General features: G+C 39.8%; 1 protein-coding gene across 2 annotated transcripts in view; it reads left to right on the top strand.

Moving 5' to 3' along the window:
• The window catches only part of GRIA1 (glutamate ionotropic receptor AMPA type subunit 1), a 290,651-nt gene that overhangs the window by 148,954 nt on the left and 121,216 nt on the right, over positions 1-20,481 (top strand). For both annotated transcript variants that reach the window (XM_004587507.3, XM_004587506.3), the window contains exons 3-5: positions 2,108-2,347; positions 6,207-6,391; positions 11,193-11,246. In XM_004587507.3, the coding sequence (XP_004587564.2) occupies positions 2,108-2,347; positions 6,207-6,391; positions 11,193-11,246 (479 nt within the window). The remainder of the gene's footprint in view (positions 1-2,107; positions 2,348-6,206; positions 6,392-11,192; positions 11,247-20,481) is intronic.

Genomic DNA, 20,481 nt, shown 5'->3' with positions numbered 1-20,481 from the left:
CAGAGCAGGCAGCAAGGGGCGTGTGTAAGGGAGCTGAGGTCAGTGGGGCAGGAAATTCAATTCTGAGTCATGGTCAGATACTAGAAGATTTCTCCTGGGAAATGACAGTGCTTTCTAGATACTTTTCCAAGAGGAAGGTAAACAATGTGCTTTTGCTGTTTCTGGTTTTGTTCCTTTGAGTCATCTGGCTTCTAAGTAGAATGGCTTTTCTCACTGCAAACCAAATGTCATTAAACTCTTGGCCAATAGTCCCACCTTTAGACAGACAAGTTCCCACTTTTGAATGAAGAACAGATATTCCATGAGGTTGTGGTTCCAAAAGCAATCTACCCCTTGCCTAAGCCGGCATCCCAAGAAGCAGTGAGCATCCTTAACAGAAAGTACACAAGTAGATTATTAACAGTCTCCTTCCAGCTTTCCTAAAATACTGTGTCCGTTTTTAGGAGGAGCTGGAAGGGTGATTTAGGCAGTTCAGTTGTGATGGCAGACAGTTGGTACCAAGGATATTACATTCTTCAGCGCAACATGGCCCAGTGGATATTCAAACCTTAAAAATATTCACCCAAAAAGGACGCTGAGAACAAAAAGATTTGGCAAAATATGGGACGAAGTTGAAGAGGAGTCCTCATCATCTTAACGGAGCTAGCATGCAGTATGGAAATGTGAGATGAGGATGGGGTGTACAATGCTTCCCAAATATGTTTTACCAACAAAAAGCATTTGTTTCTGCATTTTTAAAAACAGATTTTTACCTTCTGCAGATGGCCTGAGGGCTTGTCTGCTGAATAGGTCTAGACTGTGAACTCTGATTTAAAAATGAAGTTTTGGAACTAGATGACATAGGGCTTTATCCCTTGTACTTATTAACATTAAATTATACTGATCAGTATAATCAGCCATGAAGCAGGACTGGAAATTGCATTTGAACTCTACAAAATGGATCCTAGGAGAATATTCACACCACTATGCTTTAGCTATGTCTGATACACTGGGAGACCTGAAAATCAGCAAGCAAGATGTACAGGCACAAAATGAACATCTGCAGAGAAAAATAGGCTGAGAGCTTAAGGCTAGCTGGGAAAATAAACACTTGTTTTCTTAAACATGTTTCAGCAGCAATCTGAAGCAGGAATCTTTTTTCCTACAACATGTTTTTACCTGTTGAAGCAATGCACAATGTAATGGAAAGAACATTAGAGTAAAAGTCAAGACATCTGCCCAGATATGTACAAGCTGTGTAAACTTGAACAAATCAGTCAACTTCATTAGTACTGGATTTTGTCATCTAAAAGTGATCCACTAAGTAGAATCATTTCCAGTTATATTCAGATTTTTGCAATACATAGGATTTCATTCTTTTTATGGCTGAACAATATCCAGTCATCTGCTGATGAATATTAGTTTTGATTACATATCTTGTCAACCAGTCTCAAAGACAAATATTTGTTTTCTCTGATATGTAGTAATTACATAGAATACAAAATTGTATAGGAATGAAATGGTCACTTTGGGATATGGTTGTACTTTTAGCCCATGTTTACCTGCAGTGAAAACGTGGCATTCCTATTTTTATACTTGCTGAATACTGCGAATGGTGGCAAATTGAGCAAAAGGATATAGAGTGAGCTAAAATTATGTTTTTTCAAAAGCTGATGAAGAAAGAGAATGTTGGTGGTGGGGCAGGAGCAGGGGAGTAAGGGAAACGTGATTGCCTTCTTGGAACTGTACCTTTGCAACATAAAAATCTGTTTTATTTATATTAATAAGAACATTTTAAATGACCCAGTAATTTCTTATTTACCTTAAGAAAATGATTGTAGAGACAAAGTGAGACAATGCATGGAAACAGCAAGGAGCAGATGAATGCACAGGCGGGATGGACAGAAAAGATGGACTGGTTACACGGATGAGATAAAAGAACGGATGTGTACAATGATCAATGGATGGATTCAAGCATTCTTGGATGGATGGTTTGGTTGGTTAGATAGGTGTATGGATAAATAATGGATGGATGGATGGGTGTAGGGTTGGATGAATAAAATAACGAATTTATTTTGGAACAAACTGACAGTTTATTCTATCCAGTAATCTTGCTCTTCTCTTCTAGTCTGTTCCCAGTTCTCCAAAGGAGTCTATGCCATCTTTGGGTTTTATGAACGAAGGACTGTCAACATGCTGACCTCCTTCTGTGGAGCCCTCCACGTCTGCTTCATTACACCTAGCTTTCCTGTTGACACATCCAATCAGTTTGTCCTTCAGCTGCGCCCTGAACTGCAGGATGCCCTCATCAGCATCATCGACCACTACAAATGGCAGAAATTTGTCTACATTTATGATGCAGACCGTGGTAAGCCATGGGTTAGAGTAGAGATACTGTTGATGAATGAAGAAAGAGTATCAGCAGGAAGTATGATATCTTGGAGAAAACATGGAGAAATTATTTTTAAAATTATTTATTTCTGTGAACCAATTTCTTGGTAATTAATTTCCAACTCCCAATGTGGAAACACACCCTTTGAGAGAGTAAACTTCTTAATATACCATGTCATTCTATAGCCACCAAGCTTCCATGGCTCCTAAATCCAGACTCAGTATCCAAAGATCTCACTTGAATAACTCATGGCTTAGTGTTTCCTTTTTTAACTTAATGAATTAACTTATGATACAGTTCTAAAGGCTCTGGGATTTCCCCTTCTCCCTACTGATTTCCCTTATTTTATCGTTCTGCTATTTAAGTGTATCCTGACATTGTAGATATGGAGAATGGCAGAGTTCAGTATTCTATTGTCAAGATATTTAGCAGTTTCATTGGGAATCTGTCTTTCGCTTGAAAGACAGTAGAAGTAGAGATGCATACTGCATTGTATCTTCACATCTCAATATGACAGTTTCTATTATATAGTTCCTCTAGATGACTGTATATTTCTTCCCATAACCACACCAGCAGATGTTAGTAAAATTCTCAATGTAGGCCAATCTCACTGGAGTTAGGCGCAACCTCAACATCGTATTCATTTGTATTTCTGATAGTTAGGGAGCCTGAGCTTTTTTCCATATGTGTGTTAGCCATTTCAATTTGTTCTTTTGGCTTGGCTGTTAATAGTATAGTCTGCCTGTATCTCATGCTCTCTCTTTCTGCCTCTAAAATATATAAAAAATTGAAAGAAATTAACTAGTAGGCATTTGGTCTAGTAGTTAAGATACCCATTTCCCAAATCAAAGTGCCTGTATTCAACACCTGACTCTGATCCTGATTCCAGCTTCCTGCTAGCAAAATCCGAGAGGCAGCCAGGAAGACTCCAGTAGTTACCTCCCTGCCAGCTTTTGTTTGAAACCTGGATTGAGTTCGCACTTTCCAGTTTCATCCTAGCCCCATCACAAACACTGTGGGCATTTAAGAAATGAACCAGTATATAACATATGTCTCTCTCTCTCTCTCTCTCTCTCTCTCTTTCTCTCTCTCTCTTTTTCTCTCTCTCTCTCTCTCCCTCTGTCATTTTCATCCTATAATAAATTAGTACAACTTAAACATAGAAAAACAGAGAACTCAGACTCTAGAGTCAAACTTTAACGTAAATTCTAGATTCTCTTCTCTCTAGGTGTTTGAGTGTACTCTGTACCTCTGCCTCATCATTTTTGTAACAGATATAATACACATGCTTTAGTTTAAGATAATCTCTATGACAGGAAGATTAAATGGCTAAAAGGTGTTTGTTCAGTGTAGTAGTACAGTAAGTACATGAAGTTCTTCATTTATATTCACTGCTATCATATTCATCATCACTACCATCATTATCATCATCATCATCATTTCTCTCAGGATTTTCTGCCTCTTTTGAACTTTACATTATATTTTCCAAATGCCTCAGTTTTTCTTCTCTGCATTTTTACTCATGCCAGCCCCATTTTCCAGAATGCATTTCCTTTCTCAAATCTACATATGCAAATTCTTATGCTCTTCTACAATCTGCTCAAATACCACCCTCTCCTCCCCTAATCCTCTAGATGCTAACTCTTTTCCTTTTCTAGGATCTGTATTATCCTATTCTCCCTTTGTATACTAAATAGTCAAGTAAGAATCTGGTCATTATAAGTGGACATAAATAAATGGGTCATGCAAGCCCTGCATACTGAAGCAAAGTAGTATTCCACTGACATGGTTGCATGTAGCAACTCTTACAAGATTTTGAATAGGAAAAAAGTGCGTGAAAATGGCTTTTCAAGATGAATGCCTGTAGTGATAACAGTTAACATTATTAACTATACATCTACTAAAAGAATAGGATGCCAAATATATAAGAAACTCAAAAATAGTCAAACAATCCAGTTAAAAAGGAGCTAAGGATATGAAAAGGCATTTTTGATGGATGATATACAAATGACCGATAGACACAAGAAAAGGTGCTCAAACTCAGCAGACACCAAGGAAATCCAAATAAAAACCACAATGCACTTCTACTTCACCCCAGTTAGAACATTTATATCCAAAAATCCAAAAACAACAAAAGCTGAAAAAGACGTAGAGAAAAATGTATGCTAACATACTGTTGGTGGGAATACAAACTAGTACGATTATTATAGAGACAATATAGAGATTCTTCAGAACTCTGAATATGAATCTAACAAATGACCCATCTATCCCACACTTCTGAATGTATCCAAAAGAGATGAATCAGCAGCTTAATTCACAATAGCTGAAATATATAATCCACACAGATGTCCGTCAACTCATGACAGGTAAAGTAAAACATATATATATGTATACATATATACACATATATGTATATACACACATATATACACATATATACGTCTATATACATATACACACATGTGTATGCATACATGCACATTATGAAATACGACACAGCCATGAGAAAAATGAAATCCTGACACTACACAATGCATATAAATAGAGATCATTAAGTAAAATAAGCCAATCCAAAAGGACAAATATAATGTTTTCTCTGATTTGTGGTAGCTAATATACAGTATAAAAAATGTAATGTATATGAATGAAATTGATACCTTAGGATTTGATTATTTATAACCCTTGTCTATGCTCCTGAAAAACAGGGGTCTTTCCACATTGGATTGGTTGGATTTGTTTAGCATGAGATTAAGTTCATTTTTAAGAAATACACTGAAAATTTTATTATAAAAATTTAAATAAAATGGAAAAAAGGAGAAGAGTCAGGGGAGGGAGAGGAAAGGTAGAAAATATTACATTATTAAAATTGTACATATGAGAATACATGAAATCTATTCTCTTTATGTAAAGAAATTTATTTTTTTAATTATTTTTTTAATAATCTTATTTAGTTGATTAGGGAACAAAGGGTCAAGGGCTACAGGGTGAGGGTGGGTAATACCATTGTTTCCACACCATATCATTTCTCCCTGTATCTGGGATCAGGGAAAAAAACAAAGGGAAAACCTCCCACCCATCCCAGAAATTTATTTTTTAAAAAACCTTTCCTGGGCCCGGCGGCGTGGCCTAGCAGCTAAAGTCCTCACCTTAAATGCGCCAGGATCCCATATGGGCGCCAGTTCTAATCCCGGCAGCTCCACTTCCCATCCAGCTCCCTGCTTGTGGCCTGGGAAAGCAGTGGAGGACGGCCCAATGCATTGGGACCCTGCACCCGCATGGGAGACCTGGAAGAGGTTCCTGGTTGCTGGCTTCAGATCAGCGCGCACCGGCCCGTTGCGGCTCACTTGGGGAGTGAAACATCGGACGGAGGATCTTCCTCTCTGTCTCTCCTCCTCTCTGTATATCCGGCTTTCCAATAATAATAAAATCTTAAAAAAAAAAAACACCTTTCCTGTGTATCAGAGATTACTATTTAATTCTGATGACTGACTCTGGTAAGGTGTACATTATTTCCATATTCACTGTATCTCTGAAGAAATGAATGCCTGCAAATTCAACTATTTAAGGTAATTTTGCAAGTGTGTACAGTATAAGTCTCAGATTATGCTTTTAATCACCAATTCTACTGCCTACTCAGTTCTGAGAACAGAAACACGAGAGACACACCAAGTGCCAGCCTTCACAAAGCTCAGAGTTGTAGTCAGAGAAAGTTGGAGCTGAGCTGAGTGGAGGAGTAGACCTGAAGCTTGACAGGGCAGGTCAGTGCTCACTGGAAGTGGATGGTGCCTCTGTGTATCCTGACTGGCTTTCTCTGTCTTAATCTCTCAACCCCCAGGCTTGTCTGTTCTGCAGAAAGTCCTGGACACAGCTGCCGAGAAGAACTGGCAGGTGACAGCAGTCAACATTTTGACAACCACAGAGGAGGGCTACCGAATGCTCTTTCAAGACCTGGAGAAGAAAAAGGAACGGCTGGTGGTGGTGGACTGTGAATCGGAGCGCCTCAATGCTATCTTGGGCCAGGTAGTGAAGTGAGCAAGGGCTCCTCTGGGTTAGGGGGGACATTCAGGAAAAGCTGGATATAGTTTTGCCTTCGGAGTTGGTTCTAAGGAGTGCTATACAGAGAGTTTCTGATGTAATGAGACTAACTTCCTTCTGTATCACATTCTGAAATTTTATGAAATAGCACAGACAAGGGGAGACTTGACCAAGGGCCTTAAATGATTCTAGAACAGGAAGACCAACATCTTGCCTCCACTGTTTCCCTTAATGCTGGGGTAATGAATTACATTGCATGTTAATAGCACATCAGGAACACAGGACTGCAGAACCAAATTCCTGGGTTCTGTTCCTGCCTGTGGTACTCCCTGATAGAATGCCTGCCAACCCAACCCTTTGATCCACTAACCTGTGTCCAAGGAAGTAGCAACCACCTCCTTTACTGCTGTTTCCTTCAGCAGACTGTTGCCTCTGAGCAATCTTGTACTTACTAAGAATAGTCCCTGTAACTTCCATAACTTTTACCCGGAGGTCTGTAAACTACAGCTCCTGGGGTGTCAGAACGAAAACACGTGCCCACCTCAGAATCAGTAAGGCTTTTTTAATGCCATTTGTGTATTTCAGCGAGCAAGGAAGTGACTTTTACAATCATTTTTTAACAGCACTATATAATAAAAGGTGGTAGTTTTAGGTACTTGACAACATGACAAATCCCGCTAATGGCCCTCAAGTCCCCGGGGTACCCACAGGGAATCTCAGCATCAGCTTTGCAATCACTCAGAAGCTTCAGGCACAGAACAAGGAGAGATTTTGAAATTTCTAGCATCTTTAAGGCATTAACTATATGTGTTCTACTTGAAAGTTTGTGAAATTAGCCTCTGCTCTTAAAGAAATCAGGAAAAAAATGCTTCTATTGAGCTGAAACTTCATAGGCTGAAGTCAGAGATTTGAGTTCAGGCATTGAAGTGAAGCAGAATAGGGCAGTGGACAAAAAGCAAAGACTTTGGAACCCTGACTGCTGGAGTTGAAATCCCAATTCTAGCACTTAACTAGCTTTGTGATACTGGATAAGGATTTTACTAGTGTTATGCCTCAGTTTCCTGCATTGTAACATGGGTATCATCATTACTGCTGTTATTCAAGGGTTTTCGTGAGAATTTTAAAAAATCAGTACATGACAAAGCCTTAGAACTCACTCAACACTAAGTGATACATGTGAACGTTTGCCTATTTTTTGTTGTTCATAGTGCCAACTAATCCAGGCCTCTTGAGTCACTTCCCTCTTTGAGCATAAGTGTATTTATCCATAAAATAGGAAAGTCAGTCTTTGTTCTACAAAACTGACAGAAAAAGAAGAGACAGGAGGAAGAGAAAAGTGCTGCATGACAATGAGATGCTTGCCTTATATTGTGCTATGGTACCGTCAATAGTCACTGCTACAATTTTTCGAGTGCCTATTGTATAGCAAACACTGTACAAAGTCCTTACCAGGCATAATCCCATTTCATCTTCACATCAGCTCAATAAAACAGCATATATCAATTCTCATATGCTTACAGTTGATAAATGAGGGATTATACTTGTCCACAGTTTCATAGGTAACATGATTAAGTCAAACCAGTTTGATCAGGCTAAGTAGTCCAATCTCTTCAAATGCAACTTCCTGCCTCTACTATCCATCGTCACCTCTTCTGTAAAATGGTAAATTTATTTTCTTAGGAAGTGATTTGTTTGTACAGGTGTTTTAGATTGTGGTATATCGACATGGTGTGTTTATGTGTGTGTTTCATTTTTGTATGCTGAAAAGAGATGACAGGATCTTACAGATCACTTGACTTACTGCTTATGTTCACATTCTGCAGAAGAGAGAGCTGACAGACTGAATGATTTGCCGTGGGCTCAATTAGTGACAGTGATTAGTCTATAATCTTAATCAGATTTACAATCTGACACTCTTAACGTCAACATCTAACATTCAAATAACTAGGATCTTTTCAGCCTAACACAAAATGTTCTGTCCAGCCTAGGGAAGCAAACAGTGACTCCAAATTCCAAGTAAAGAATTAATTGCTTCTCCCTGTGACCAGCACTCCAGACAGAATATAAGCTCTGGCCGCAGGTATTCACAGTACCTTGAATGATACCTGACACCTACAAACTTTTCAATAAATGTTTTTGAGTGAATTGAAACAAAAGCAATCAATGAAGACTTTTAGAAAGATGTCACTGAAGAAGTGGTTGTGCTAGATAAAAGTCTTTAAATTGGAGGGAAGGGGCCCTAGCACAGTAGCCCAGTGGTTAAAGTCCTTACTTTACATGCACTGGGATCCCATGTGGGGGCCAGTTTGCGGCCTAGCTGCTCCATTTCCCATTCAGCTCCCTGCTTGTGGCCTGGGAAAGCAGTCCAGGATGGCCCAAAGCCTTGGGACCTTGCCCACATGGGACACCTGGAATAAGATCCTGGCTCCTGGCTTCAGATTAACTCAGATCAGCTCTAGCCATTATGGTCACCTGGGGAGTAAATCAGCAGATGAAAGGTCTTTCTCTCTCTCTCTCCTTCTCTCTGTAAATGTGGCTTTCCAATAAAAAATAAATGATAATTTAAAAAATTGGAGGGAAGGGGATGTTCGGAAGCCAATAGGGTATGTGAGTGCTAAAATTCAGAGTACAGCTTAGCAGGGTTAAGTGGAAGACACTGAGTATCTATTTAATATGATGGCAAGAAGATAAATTCAATCTGTGAATATCCTTGGGAATTATTCTAAATAGAGGTTTATTCTAAAAATAGTGAGGAGACAGTGAAGGCTTATGAGTAGAGAATAAGGGCATTTATTCATATATTTACAAACTGGCTCCCAACTGACAAGCCAACTCAGCTCAATAACATCACAAGGATCTTGTCTCATGTGTTCATTGCTGTTTCTCCAGCACCTGTTCATAGGTGGCTCTCCCATCTAGTGCTTAGCAGTCTATGCTCAGTCAATGTGTGTTGACTGGATTAACTAGTCATGGGAGATTTTACTGAGAAAATGAGATTACAACTCAGTCTTAAGAGGCAAGAACAATAACAGAGAATGAGGGAGAACATTCAGATACAAAGATTTGAAATGAAGACAACCTAGGGAAAGGAGTTTTGAGGTAATGGGCCCCATGTGAAATTGCAGGTGATAATTAGAACTCCTTGCTCAGTTTGTACTCTGTGTGTATCTTCCATTTGTGTGTCTATCATGGGTATCTTTCTGGGGAAGTGTTGCATCCAAGAGGGATAGCCACTATGCTCAGTCTATCATGCTGCTGGCACAATAGGAGAAACTTAATAAATGCTTGTAAAGGCAACTGGAAAGGAGAAAAGGTAGCCAAAACATAGATGGGTGAAATGAAGCATGTGAACATTGGTGTTAGATTAAATATACAAAACCACCAAAATTTTATCAGTCAAAAATAAGTGATTGGTTATGGCATACACTTCCTTCTGCACTTTGTACTTCTGCATTGTTTGGATATAGTCGATTCTGAAACATCTTTTATTCACTGTTCTATGTTTATTAGAAGCTGAATAGGTTTCTGATAAAAGTGTCTCACTGTTGAAAGAGCAAATCATTTGACAAGAAGATAAAAAAGTAATGAATAATTATTAATAAAACTATCATCCTGATAGTGTATGAGTTCTGTGATCTAGAATTTCAGACCATTCATTGTGTGTACATGCATTTAATTATTCCCTACATAAAAAATATGTGAGCTGCTATGCACATACATCCAATTAAGTAGATGTCTGAATGTGGAATTTAATAACCTTGAAAATTTATTTAGTTAGAGCAGAATCCCAAGTGCTTCTCAGATGTTTTGTTTACTTACAGCAGAACATGAAAAGAGGTACAGATCAGGGCATACTAACCCCAGTTTGACGATTTTAAAAAAAGTAGAAATCAAGTAAAACTGCAGGTTGTGCTAGGGCTAGAACAAAAATCTGCATCCTTAACTGTTTCTTGTTGGATGGTGTGTCTGACTACCTGGGCAAACCTCTGGGTAGTTTTTTCTGCAAATATTTTTCCTGTCTGCAGTAATGACACAGTGTTCCGGAAAGAAAGCTGTTTAGGATCCTGGCTCTTTATTATTAGCCATAATCAGGCATCACAAAGTTCACTATGCTCTGGTCCCTGTTGTTTGTTTCTGCCAGATTACTGTGCGATCTGGATAAATCATTTTCCCTCTTTGGGCTTCACCTTCCCATCTGTTCAGTGAGGAGTTGAACCAGATGAGCTTTATATTCCCTTCCAGCATTCAAGTTGAGTGACCCATTTATAAACTGAGTACTCAACTGTCTTAGGTAGAAATACATAAAATTCAAGGAAGGAAAAAAAGTAGTGCCTGTGTATGGTTCATGAAAGGAGTTGAAGGGGTCATCCCACCTACCTATCAGACCACTCAATTTTCCATCAGTGCATCCAAGTGGCAGATTTTGTGATGGCAATGATATTGAATTCTAACAATGTAAGGTAGAGTCTCCCTATTTGAGAAAAGCCTTATAGAACGAGTACCAGAAGCACTGAGGCTGGGTCCTCAGGATTATAACAATGTTAGCCTCCTGAGAAGCAGGCAAAACTGATCACAAGTCCTTTATCAGCCTCTAAAGAGACGAATAACTTAAACAGCTTAATTTATCTCTCTATGACCAGTAATCGGCTATAAAATCAAGATACTAGCAATGTCAGGGATAGGACAATGTACATTGCGACCATTCATGGGAGTTGCTATTATACTATCATTATGTAGCTTTCGTTATAAGTATGATTGATAAGTCCCCTCCCATTGTGTTTTGTAGATTATAAAGCTGGAGAAGAATGGCATCGGCTACCACTATATCCTTGCAAATCTGGTGAGTAGAGCACTGTGGACTCAGCTCAGTGTCTGTGGTTTGTGCCCAGGCTTTCTGCTCTAAGCCTTGCCTGGTGAGAACTGTGTGGGTGAAAGGGGCAATTCAGACTTGCAACACTGTCTTGATATTACCAAATTTATCTTTCCCTCCCACATCTCACTTGTCAAAACACAGCATATTGTTCATGAATCTCATTATTCACCACAACGCCAGCCTTAATTGTCTCTGACCCTTGGCAATAATGGACAAAATAACCACACTTTTTTAATGGATGCAAGATGTCTTGATCCCACTGCTATGAGCCCTCTACTTATTTTTAGATTTATTTATTTATTTATTTACCTACTTACTTATTTAAAAGGAAGGAGGGAGAGAGGGAGAGAGGGAGAGAGGGAAAGAAGGAGGGATGGAGAGAGAGAGAGAGAGAGAAATATCTTTATCTGCTGATTCACTCCCTAAATGCCCTCAACAGCCAGGGCTGGGGCAGGTATAACTCAGGAGCCCAGAATTCCATTTAGATCTGCCATAAGGGTAGCTGTAACCCAAGTACTTGAGCCATTTTCTACTGCCTCCAAGGCACACTGACAGTGAAACTGTTAACTATATCTTGACAATAGGATTCTGGACTCTCTGCCATTGTCCATGCCCGCAGTGATAGACATATGACTGAGTATGAAGAACTATAATTTAGTAATGATATAGAGGAATTAGGCGGGGGGGGGGGTAATTGGGGCTGGGATAAGGGAAATAACAGGAACCTATGGAACTGTATCATAAAATGATAATAATAATAAAATGTAAAAAAAATTTTTAAAAGAAGATATATCAAAGTAGCCACCCACAGAAGCCGGGGACTTCTGCCCCTAAATCTCATATGAGATGCAAGAAATTTATTATTCAGCAAGAAAATTATTATGCTAATTTACTCTTAATTCATTTTTCTATATGCCATAGCCTTTTGCCTAAAAAAAAGATTTCTTTAAACGTATGACAGTTCTTCTTATTGAGTATAGTTATGTGAAGACACCTTGATTCATCAAACAATTTTTGTACATAGTAAGTTTTATGAGTAGTAGCTGCCATTATAAAGTCTTTGTCCACTGTTTCTATCAAGCCTATTTTTTCTGGGTCACATTTTACTCATCTGTCTACCTCTGTATCATGCATTCTGATACCCCTACCTGCCATTTTCCAAAGTTAAATGTAATTTTATGTTTAGTCTCATGTTTTAAGAGCCTCATTAAGTTGTAATTCACATACCATAAAACTCAACTAGTTAAAACATAAAATTCAATGGTTTTTAATAAATTCAGTTATGAAACCATCATCACAATTCTTTTTTTCAAAAACTTCGCATCAATCTGAAAAGAGATATCATGCCCATTAGCATTCATTCCCCATCATCCTCAAAGCTCTAAGTCCCAAGCAACCACCATTACTTTTCGTCTCTAAGGATTTGCCTATTCTAGACATTTCAGACAAGTGGAATCTTATATGTTGCCCATTGGGAGGGACCACTTTCACTTGGCATGTTTGCAAGGTTAACTCATGTTAAAGCATTTTCAGCACTTCCACTCCTTTTTCTTGCCAAATAATATTGTATTATTTAATATGTTATGTTTTCCTTAGCCATTCAACGGTTGATGAACATTTGGTTTGCTTTATTGTGAGCTATTATGAGTAATGCTGCTATAAATATGAGTGTACAAGTTTTTTTCTTCAGTACCTAGGAGAGGAGCTGCTGCCCTATATGATAGCTCTGTGTTTATCTTTAGAAGAAACTCAGATTTTTTAAACTACAGTTAATGAATCCCCCATCAGATTTTAATCAGTAATAAATTTTTCCACAAGACATATTGAACATATGTCAATATCCCTTGCCAATTTGGCCTTTCTACAAAGTTTATTTATTATTGTAGCTTGCCTTTGTGATTTTTCAATATTTCCATTAAGATGTGATTTTTTTACATTTTTAATCTGTAATAAATATTCAGTTTTTATCATGTTTAACTGAACAGATAACTATGTCTGGTTTTAGCTGTGTTATTTTGTGGTTTATTTTTGTGATTAATATTAATTATTAATCAAACAAAATATTGATTTTTTTGACGTATTTCTGGAGTGAAAGTCATTAATAAAAGTATAGCACAGAATACATGGATCTAAAAATGGGACCAAAATATCCTGCCTCATCCCAATCCCTCTTTCTGGCCTGGTCTCCAGATTTAAATAAATCCTGCCTTACCTTTCTTTTCCTTTCAACATCTGTTGCTCCAGCTATACTGGCATTGAAGGTTCAGGTCTTGAAATAGAGCTTATTGAGACAAATTAACATAGACTCAACTGTTGATAGTTCGGAATGTCACTTTCCTCAAAAGTATTTGTATTAGAAATGAGTAGGAAAGCAAAATGAAGTCAACCTATGAGAGTTATTTGTATCCCCATGTTTATTATAGTTTGATTCACATAATAACCAAGAAATAGCATCAATTCAGATATCCTCAACTTAGGACTGAATGAAGGAAATGTAACACACACACACACACAGACACAGTATGGGATACTTCTCAGTCATAAAAAGACTGGAATACTGTCTTTTGCAACAAAATGGGGGCATCTGGAAATCATTATGCTTAGTGAGATAAATCAGTCTCAAAAAGATAAATACCGTATGTTTTCTCTGATATGCAGCAACTAACATAAAATGCCAAAAGAAAAAAAAGAATGAAATAGTCACTTTGGTATATGATTGCTGTTTTTAGCACATCTCCATTCTCCAACTGAATTGTGGTCTTCCTACCTTTTATTTGTGAAATACAGTGATTAGTGGTGAAGTAAACCTTTGAATATGGAGTGAATGATCAAAATTCTATCTTTGCAGAAACTAATGAAGAAAAGGGACAGAGAGAAGTGTGGTTGTCTTCTTGGAAATCTACCTATAAAATTCATGAAACCTGTTCTCTTGACTTTAATAAACAAATCTAAAATATGCTGAAAAGATAAAATTCATGATTAGTGTTCTTACCACAATAAGACAAAGGCAGAAGATAGGAAAAAATGGGGAAATGAGTGGTAGTTGTTCAAGTAAATGAAGAGTTGAATTTTTTTTACTTTTGTTTTACTTTGAAGTGAGGGGTGCTCTTGATATCTCCTTGGTGAGTGATGCTGGCAGTGACTGTGGAAGTCAGCTCCATCTAAACTGCATTTACTTATAGGAAATAGATTCAGAATCAGTAACAGGATATGACATGGCCTGGGTCACATAATGGGTAGTCAACAAGGGAGCCAGGCCCAGCACCAATTTTATCAGTGTAATGCCTTTCCCATTCTTTCAGAACATTTCTCAGGGAGAACTTGTGGGCATTTTGCTGCTGGAAAAAAAAAAAACACAAAACTAGGGTGTGGGCATGTGTAATTATCTTCCTGAGGGGTACAGAGAATTTCCAAATAAAGACATCAGGCAATTATATAGTAAGATTCATTTGCTGCCCAATAACCCCTCAGTCAGGGCATCCCGAAGTCAGCTCCCAGGGTTGCCCACTCTTCTGATGTGCAATTTTTTTCTTCTGACCTAATGAGCTTTCAAATCCTTACAACTGCCACCTAATAGGATGCAAATTGTATATATCATCCAAATACAAAAGAATTGAATGCTCCAATAGATTAGTTGATAATTAGGCTTCAAATTAATAATTAATTCACTTTGAAACACAGTTCAGTATGTGATGTGTTTTCTTCTTCCTTTAGAGGAATAACACAATTTATAAAATGATAATTTTTAGAAATCCTGCCACATAATTAGCCTGGTGTTACATGGAACTGACCCATCCCTTCAGACTCTTTGTGACTAGGATGTAATTATAGAGTTACGGACCCTGGGAGCCTCGGAAAGGTTAACAAAAGGATGAAGCTGTATTTTACTCTGTAGTTCCTTCTGTTCCTGTTGCAAGGTCTGCGCTTCAAAATATTCAGCAGCATTGTGTTACCACACGGCTTTGGAAGGAGGGAGGCTCTGAAGGTTCAAACAATCACCATTGCAGGGTATCCAGAAGAGAGGAAGAAAACAGATTATGAATCAGAAAAGGGAGCTTATGGACAGAGCAAAATAATATTAAATCATAAAATAAAACATGCTTTTTATCTGGATTCCACCTTTGAGTATGTGTTGTGGCTCTCCACCCCCATCTCCTCATCTGTCCATCAGATATAATAGCTCCTACTCTGTGTTATCTACCCAGGTCTCTACAGAAAACCAAATCTGCTGTCGAATGCCAACATGCTCTGAAAAGTTAATAAGGGCTCTGCACAGGTGCAAAATTCTTTCTTAATGTTCACATTTGGTTTGAACAAGTGTAAATGCAGCCAGGATTCCAATCAGAAATGTAATATAGATGCCAGTGTCATAAAGGGTGGTTAAACCTACTGTGTTAGAATGCCAGACCCCCTAGACCATTTCTTAAAAGATGTTTTCCTACCTAACTGTAATGATATCTCCTTTGAGACAACAGCTCTTAAGATTATCAACATTATCCCAATTTTCCAGATAAAGAAAGACTTAGAGAGAATTTTACCCACCCGAATTATTAGGCAACAGAGTTGGACCTTCCAGGTTCATAGAACCTCAATGCCCATGTTCTTACTACCATGGCCAGTGACCTCTGCACACGGGAGAGGTGGGAACATGGCTGTGGATGTCCTTGACATAATGACTTGCATTCAGATCTTGCCTGCTGTGGCAGCAATCTGAATCTTAAACTCAGGCTCTCAAACTCATTTGGGGCCTGATGTAATGGCATTAAAACTATCACTCTTGGTGTGACAGCAGCTGAGGGAGAGACAGAGGAGTCATGTCATCCCAGGTTTTATTGAGGTCCTTGACCAGAGCAGACAGCTTTTTTTTTTTTTTAAAGATTTATTCATTTTATTACAGCCAGATATACACAGAGGAGGAGAGACAGAGAGGAAGATCTTCCGTCCGATGATTCACTCCCCAAGTGAGCCGCAACGGGTGGATCCGAAGCCGGGAACCAGGAACCTCTTCCGGGTCCTCCCACGCGGGTGCAGTGTCCCAATGCATTGGGCCATCCTCAACTGCTTTCCCAGGCCACAAGCAGGGAGCTGGATGGGAAGTGGAGCTTCCGGGATTAGAACCGGTGCCCATATGGGATCCCGGGGCATTCAAGGCGAGGACTTTAGCCGCTAGGCCACGCCGCCGGGCCCCAGAGCAGACAGCTTTTAATGCCATGTAGTCTCAGCTGAGCTCCTGGGGAATGCTAAGAGTCACAAGTTTAGGTTCATGTGACAGCCACTGTAAGCCCTCAGCTCTCTGCTGCTGTCCATCTGCTGGGACAGCCCTAGAAAGTAAGTGCTCTTCGGTCAACTTGCGTCCCTACGGTGAGAAACTTGTCAACTTCTTCTTTAGTGCTGAAATCAGTGCACTTTCTTTGGCAGCTCTTCTGCAGCTATCTCAGTAACACACATAGTTCCATTTTGTTTCTGCAGCTTCAAGCTAGGCAGGTGGCAGGTAGGCAAGAAGGGTGTCTCTGAGGTAAGACGAAGCTAAGATTCAATTCTGGCTTTGCACATAGTAGCTGTTTGGTATTAGTCAAATTACCTACCCTGCCAGAACTTTCATTGCCTCATTAAACACACACACACACACACACACACACACACACACATATATATATATTTGGAGAGAGAGAGAGAATATTAAGTGCTTATAGTAGTAATACATGACCCCAAATAAGCAGGCAGCAACGTTAGTAATTACCACCATAATACTTCTGGTTGTCACCATAATCTGAAGCATCACCTTTAGTGGAAAAGGAAGACATTCATATCTGGGGACAAGATACCATGTTTCAGATCTCTCAGACCCCTTAGAGACCATATCTTACACTGCATGATGCCAAAACCCCAGGTCTTTTTCACTTCCTCCCTGTTTATCTGTGAACTCCTGGAGAAAGGACTGTATCTGTTTTATTCCTACTGAACATATGCATTCCTTTAAAAAGTTAAAATGAATGAACAAGGGGAAATAAACAGTGGTGCCCAAACATCACATGCATTGAAAAGCAAAATCCTTGTATCTCAATGTAAAAGACACATGAAGACCAGTAATGCAAAGCCAGTCATAAAAATACAAAGGAGGAAACAGACAACTGAGAGCCTAAGAAAACTTCTACCACATTCCTAACAGAAGCCCATCCATTTGGGTCCTGCTTGAAATACACCCCAATGATGGGGAAAGGACCTCTGAGGTACCCCACTTATCTTCTCTAAGGGCTCTGACAGTTCCCAGTTCTTTGAACAAGGTGGCCTGTGCTGTTTGGTTGTCATGCAGAACATGTCTGCTGCCCTTCCACCCTGAGTATTTAGGAACAGCTTCTCTTTTTGCTTCTCCAATCTGGATGTCTTCCTGGTCCCCCCAAGGTCTTCTCACAGGCTAGAGTCCAACAGCAAACAAAACTGTCACCAAATGTGGATGAAAAGCATGCATGTGCTGAGCCCTGCGCCAGGCTCCGGTAAGGAAGCACCCAAGAAACAGGAGCTTTGGCTTTGTCTCCGTCTCTTAGACTGGAACATGTGAACAAAGCTCTGCAAAGAATAATGAAAACCTACCATCTGTGACAATAGCACACATGCCACAAAAGACCACCTGAACTATTAGAGGCAAGGAAAGCCTTGGTATGCTACAGGGGGTAGCTGGGGATGACCATGTTGCCATGTTGCCAGCAGGGGTGGGAAGAATGTACCCCAGCCCTGCTTTGAAGAATCCAAGAGTTAGTGCTTAAGGGTCCTTGTGAGCCCAACCCACTCAGATCTTCATTTTACAAAATGGACACTCGAAGAGTGGGGTAGGGAGCCGGGCACTGATCCATTTGAGGTCACTCAAAAGTCAACCAACAGAGCTGGGCTAGGATGCAGAACACTCTTTCATTGCTTCTTGTTTCCTCACCTGCTGCCTTTCCGTTTGTTTTCACGAGGTGCTTATACAAGAGGCATTCAAAAGGTTCACAGAAAATGTGTGTGATGGAAAAGCCGTGCATGGATCTTAGAAATTTTTTTTGCACCAAAAATAAATATACCTTTTGTACATTATTTTTTTCCATGAACCTTTTGAAGTACCTTCACAAACCTTTGTGTAATGGGAGCAGGGGAGGGGGTGTAGAGAGTCAGAAGCTCTCCCCCTCCTTCCTGCACTGCTCTCAGAGTCTCTGCTGGGGACAGCAGAGGGGAGGGGCTCATCCCAGCTCCCCTTCTCCCTCCCACACAGCCTTCCCTCCCTCTCTCTCTCCTGCTGCTTTTACCTCCCTCTTCGGTAGCAGTCAGAACATGCAGATCACAATCTGATCACCAGAGCTGACACTGTGAAGCCTCTGGAAGGAAAATGGGAGTGGGTGGAGAGAAAGACAAATCCCAAATGCGAAAAGCTGCTCTCCCCAAGGTAAGACCAGCATCTCATTAGGCAAAGCAGAATGTGGTTTTTCACACTCATCCCATACTAGCTATACAGTCCACCACAGAGACCCCTTGAGAGTTGTGTATCCTTCCAAAACAAAAAAGAAAACAAAAAACAAAAGTAACACTTTACTGTAATTTTATGAGTAAGACAAACCTCAAGTTGTTAAACGAACTCTTCTAAAGTCTAAAGGCTAAGTTCGGTTTTTATTGGGCTACCTTGTCCAAACTTAGGAAACCACAACTCTCAGTACCTTATTACAACTGATCAAAGAAAAAAATCCCTTTACTTCAGTAACTATGCAAGCTTAAATTCTAGCCGAGCCACTCACCAGCTATGTGTCACTGGGAAAGTCACTTAACCTCTCTGTTCCTCTCTGTACATCCCATGAAAGTGGAGATATTACATACTTAACAAGATAAATAGAGCATGAATTCAATTTATGGAAAGTTTAGAACAGAAAGTATGGCAGAGTCCTAGGAGTCCACCAGCAGATGACTCACTATCATTTGTTCAAATCATTTTTTCCTATAAGGTCTCCATTTGTTAAGACGCAGTGTAATCCAAAGGAGCAAATTCATCAAAAGAACTCTATACAATCGGGAATTTGAGTTTTCCTGACTCTCTCTGCAGTCAAGCAGTATAAAAACAAATTCCAAAGCCCCTTGGGCTCCTTTTGTTACAATGAAGAGGTTGACTGACTAATCTCAGGCACTTGTCTGCATTCTTCAGTCTTCCAAACCATGCACACATTGGCTGATTTGGAATGGCTTTTTCTGTGTCTGGTCAGCACTCTGGACCGTGTTAAATGTGCAGGATAGTGGCTGCAACTGCTCTGTTGGTACACCTGCTCTGACCGACCACTACCAGCTTAGAAGCACAAGGGACCCCCTACCACTGATGATGGCAAGTGTTTGAGAGTGATGTATAACTAGGAGGATTTAGTCCTCATTGCTTTATCTTAGTCCTTTTCTTTTTTTTAAAGATTTATTTATTTTTATTACGAAGTCAGATATACAGAGAGAAGGAGAGATAGAGAAGAAGATCTTTCGTGTGATGATTCATTCTACAAGTGATAGCAATGGCCAATGCTATGCCGATCCGGAGCCAGGAGCCAGGAACTTCCTCCAAGTCTCCCACGCGGGTGCAGGGTCCCAAGGCCCCAGGCTGTCCTCGACTGCTTTCCCAGGCCACAAGCAGGGAGCTGAATAGGAAGCAGGGCTGCCAGGACCAGAACCGGCAGCCATATGGGATCCTGGCGCGTTCAAGGTGAGGACTTTAGCCGCTAAGCCATACCGCCGGGCCCTATCTTAGTCCTTTTCGACAGAAAAAGTAAATAATGTAATGTGAGGAAAATGATGCCTCAGGAACACTGAGCTCTATAGGAGTACTTATTATTTTCCAGGCACTGTCTTAAAAATTTAGCATATCCCAGTCTATCCTCCTAACTGCCCTACAAGACAGATAATTTAGTGATGATTACTGTGCAGCAAAAGGACACTGAAGCACAAGGTGACTAGGTGGTAGGCCCTGAGTCACACAGCGAGGGGCTGGGAGAGCTGAGATTTGAACCCAGGCTGACATGCAGAGGCATGTCTGTGCGCCATGCCACCCTTCACCACTCTGACTCCACACCTCAAAGCACACATATTTTCCAGACTGTTGGTTCTGCCTTCTTCACTGTACAAAGGCTCCTTTTCTTTTAAAAATCATTGCTTCCACTGAGAGTCAAGAATAAAGCTAGGAAATGTCTTGTGTAATATTGGTCTT

Source organism: Ochotona princeps, chromosome 19 (genome assembly GCF_030435755.1).
Source record: "Ochotona princeps isolate mOchPri1 chromosome 19, mOchPri1.hap1, whole genome shotgun sequence".
NCBI lineage: Eukaryota > Metazoa > Chordata > Mammalia > Lagomorpha > Ochotonidae > Ochotona > Ochotona princeps.
The sequence above is the reverse complement of the archived record's forward strand: the minus strand, read 5'-3'. Positions and strand labels throughout refer to the sequence as shown.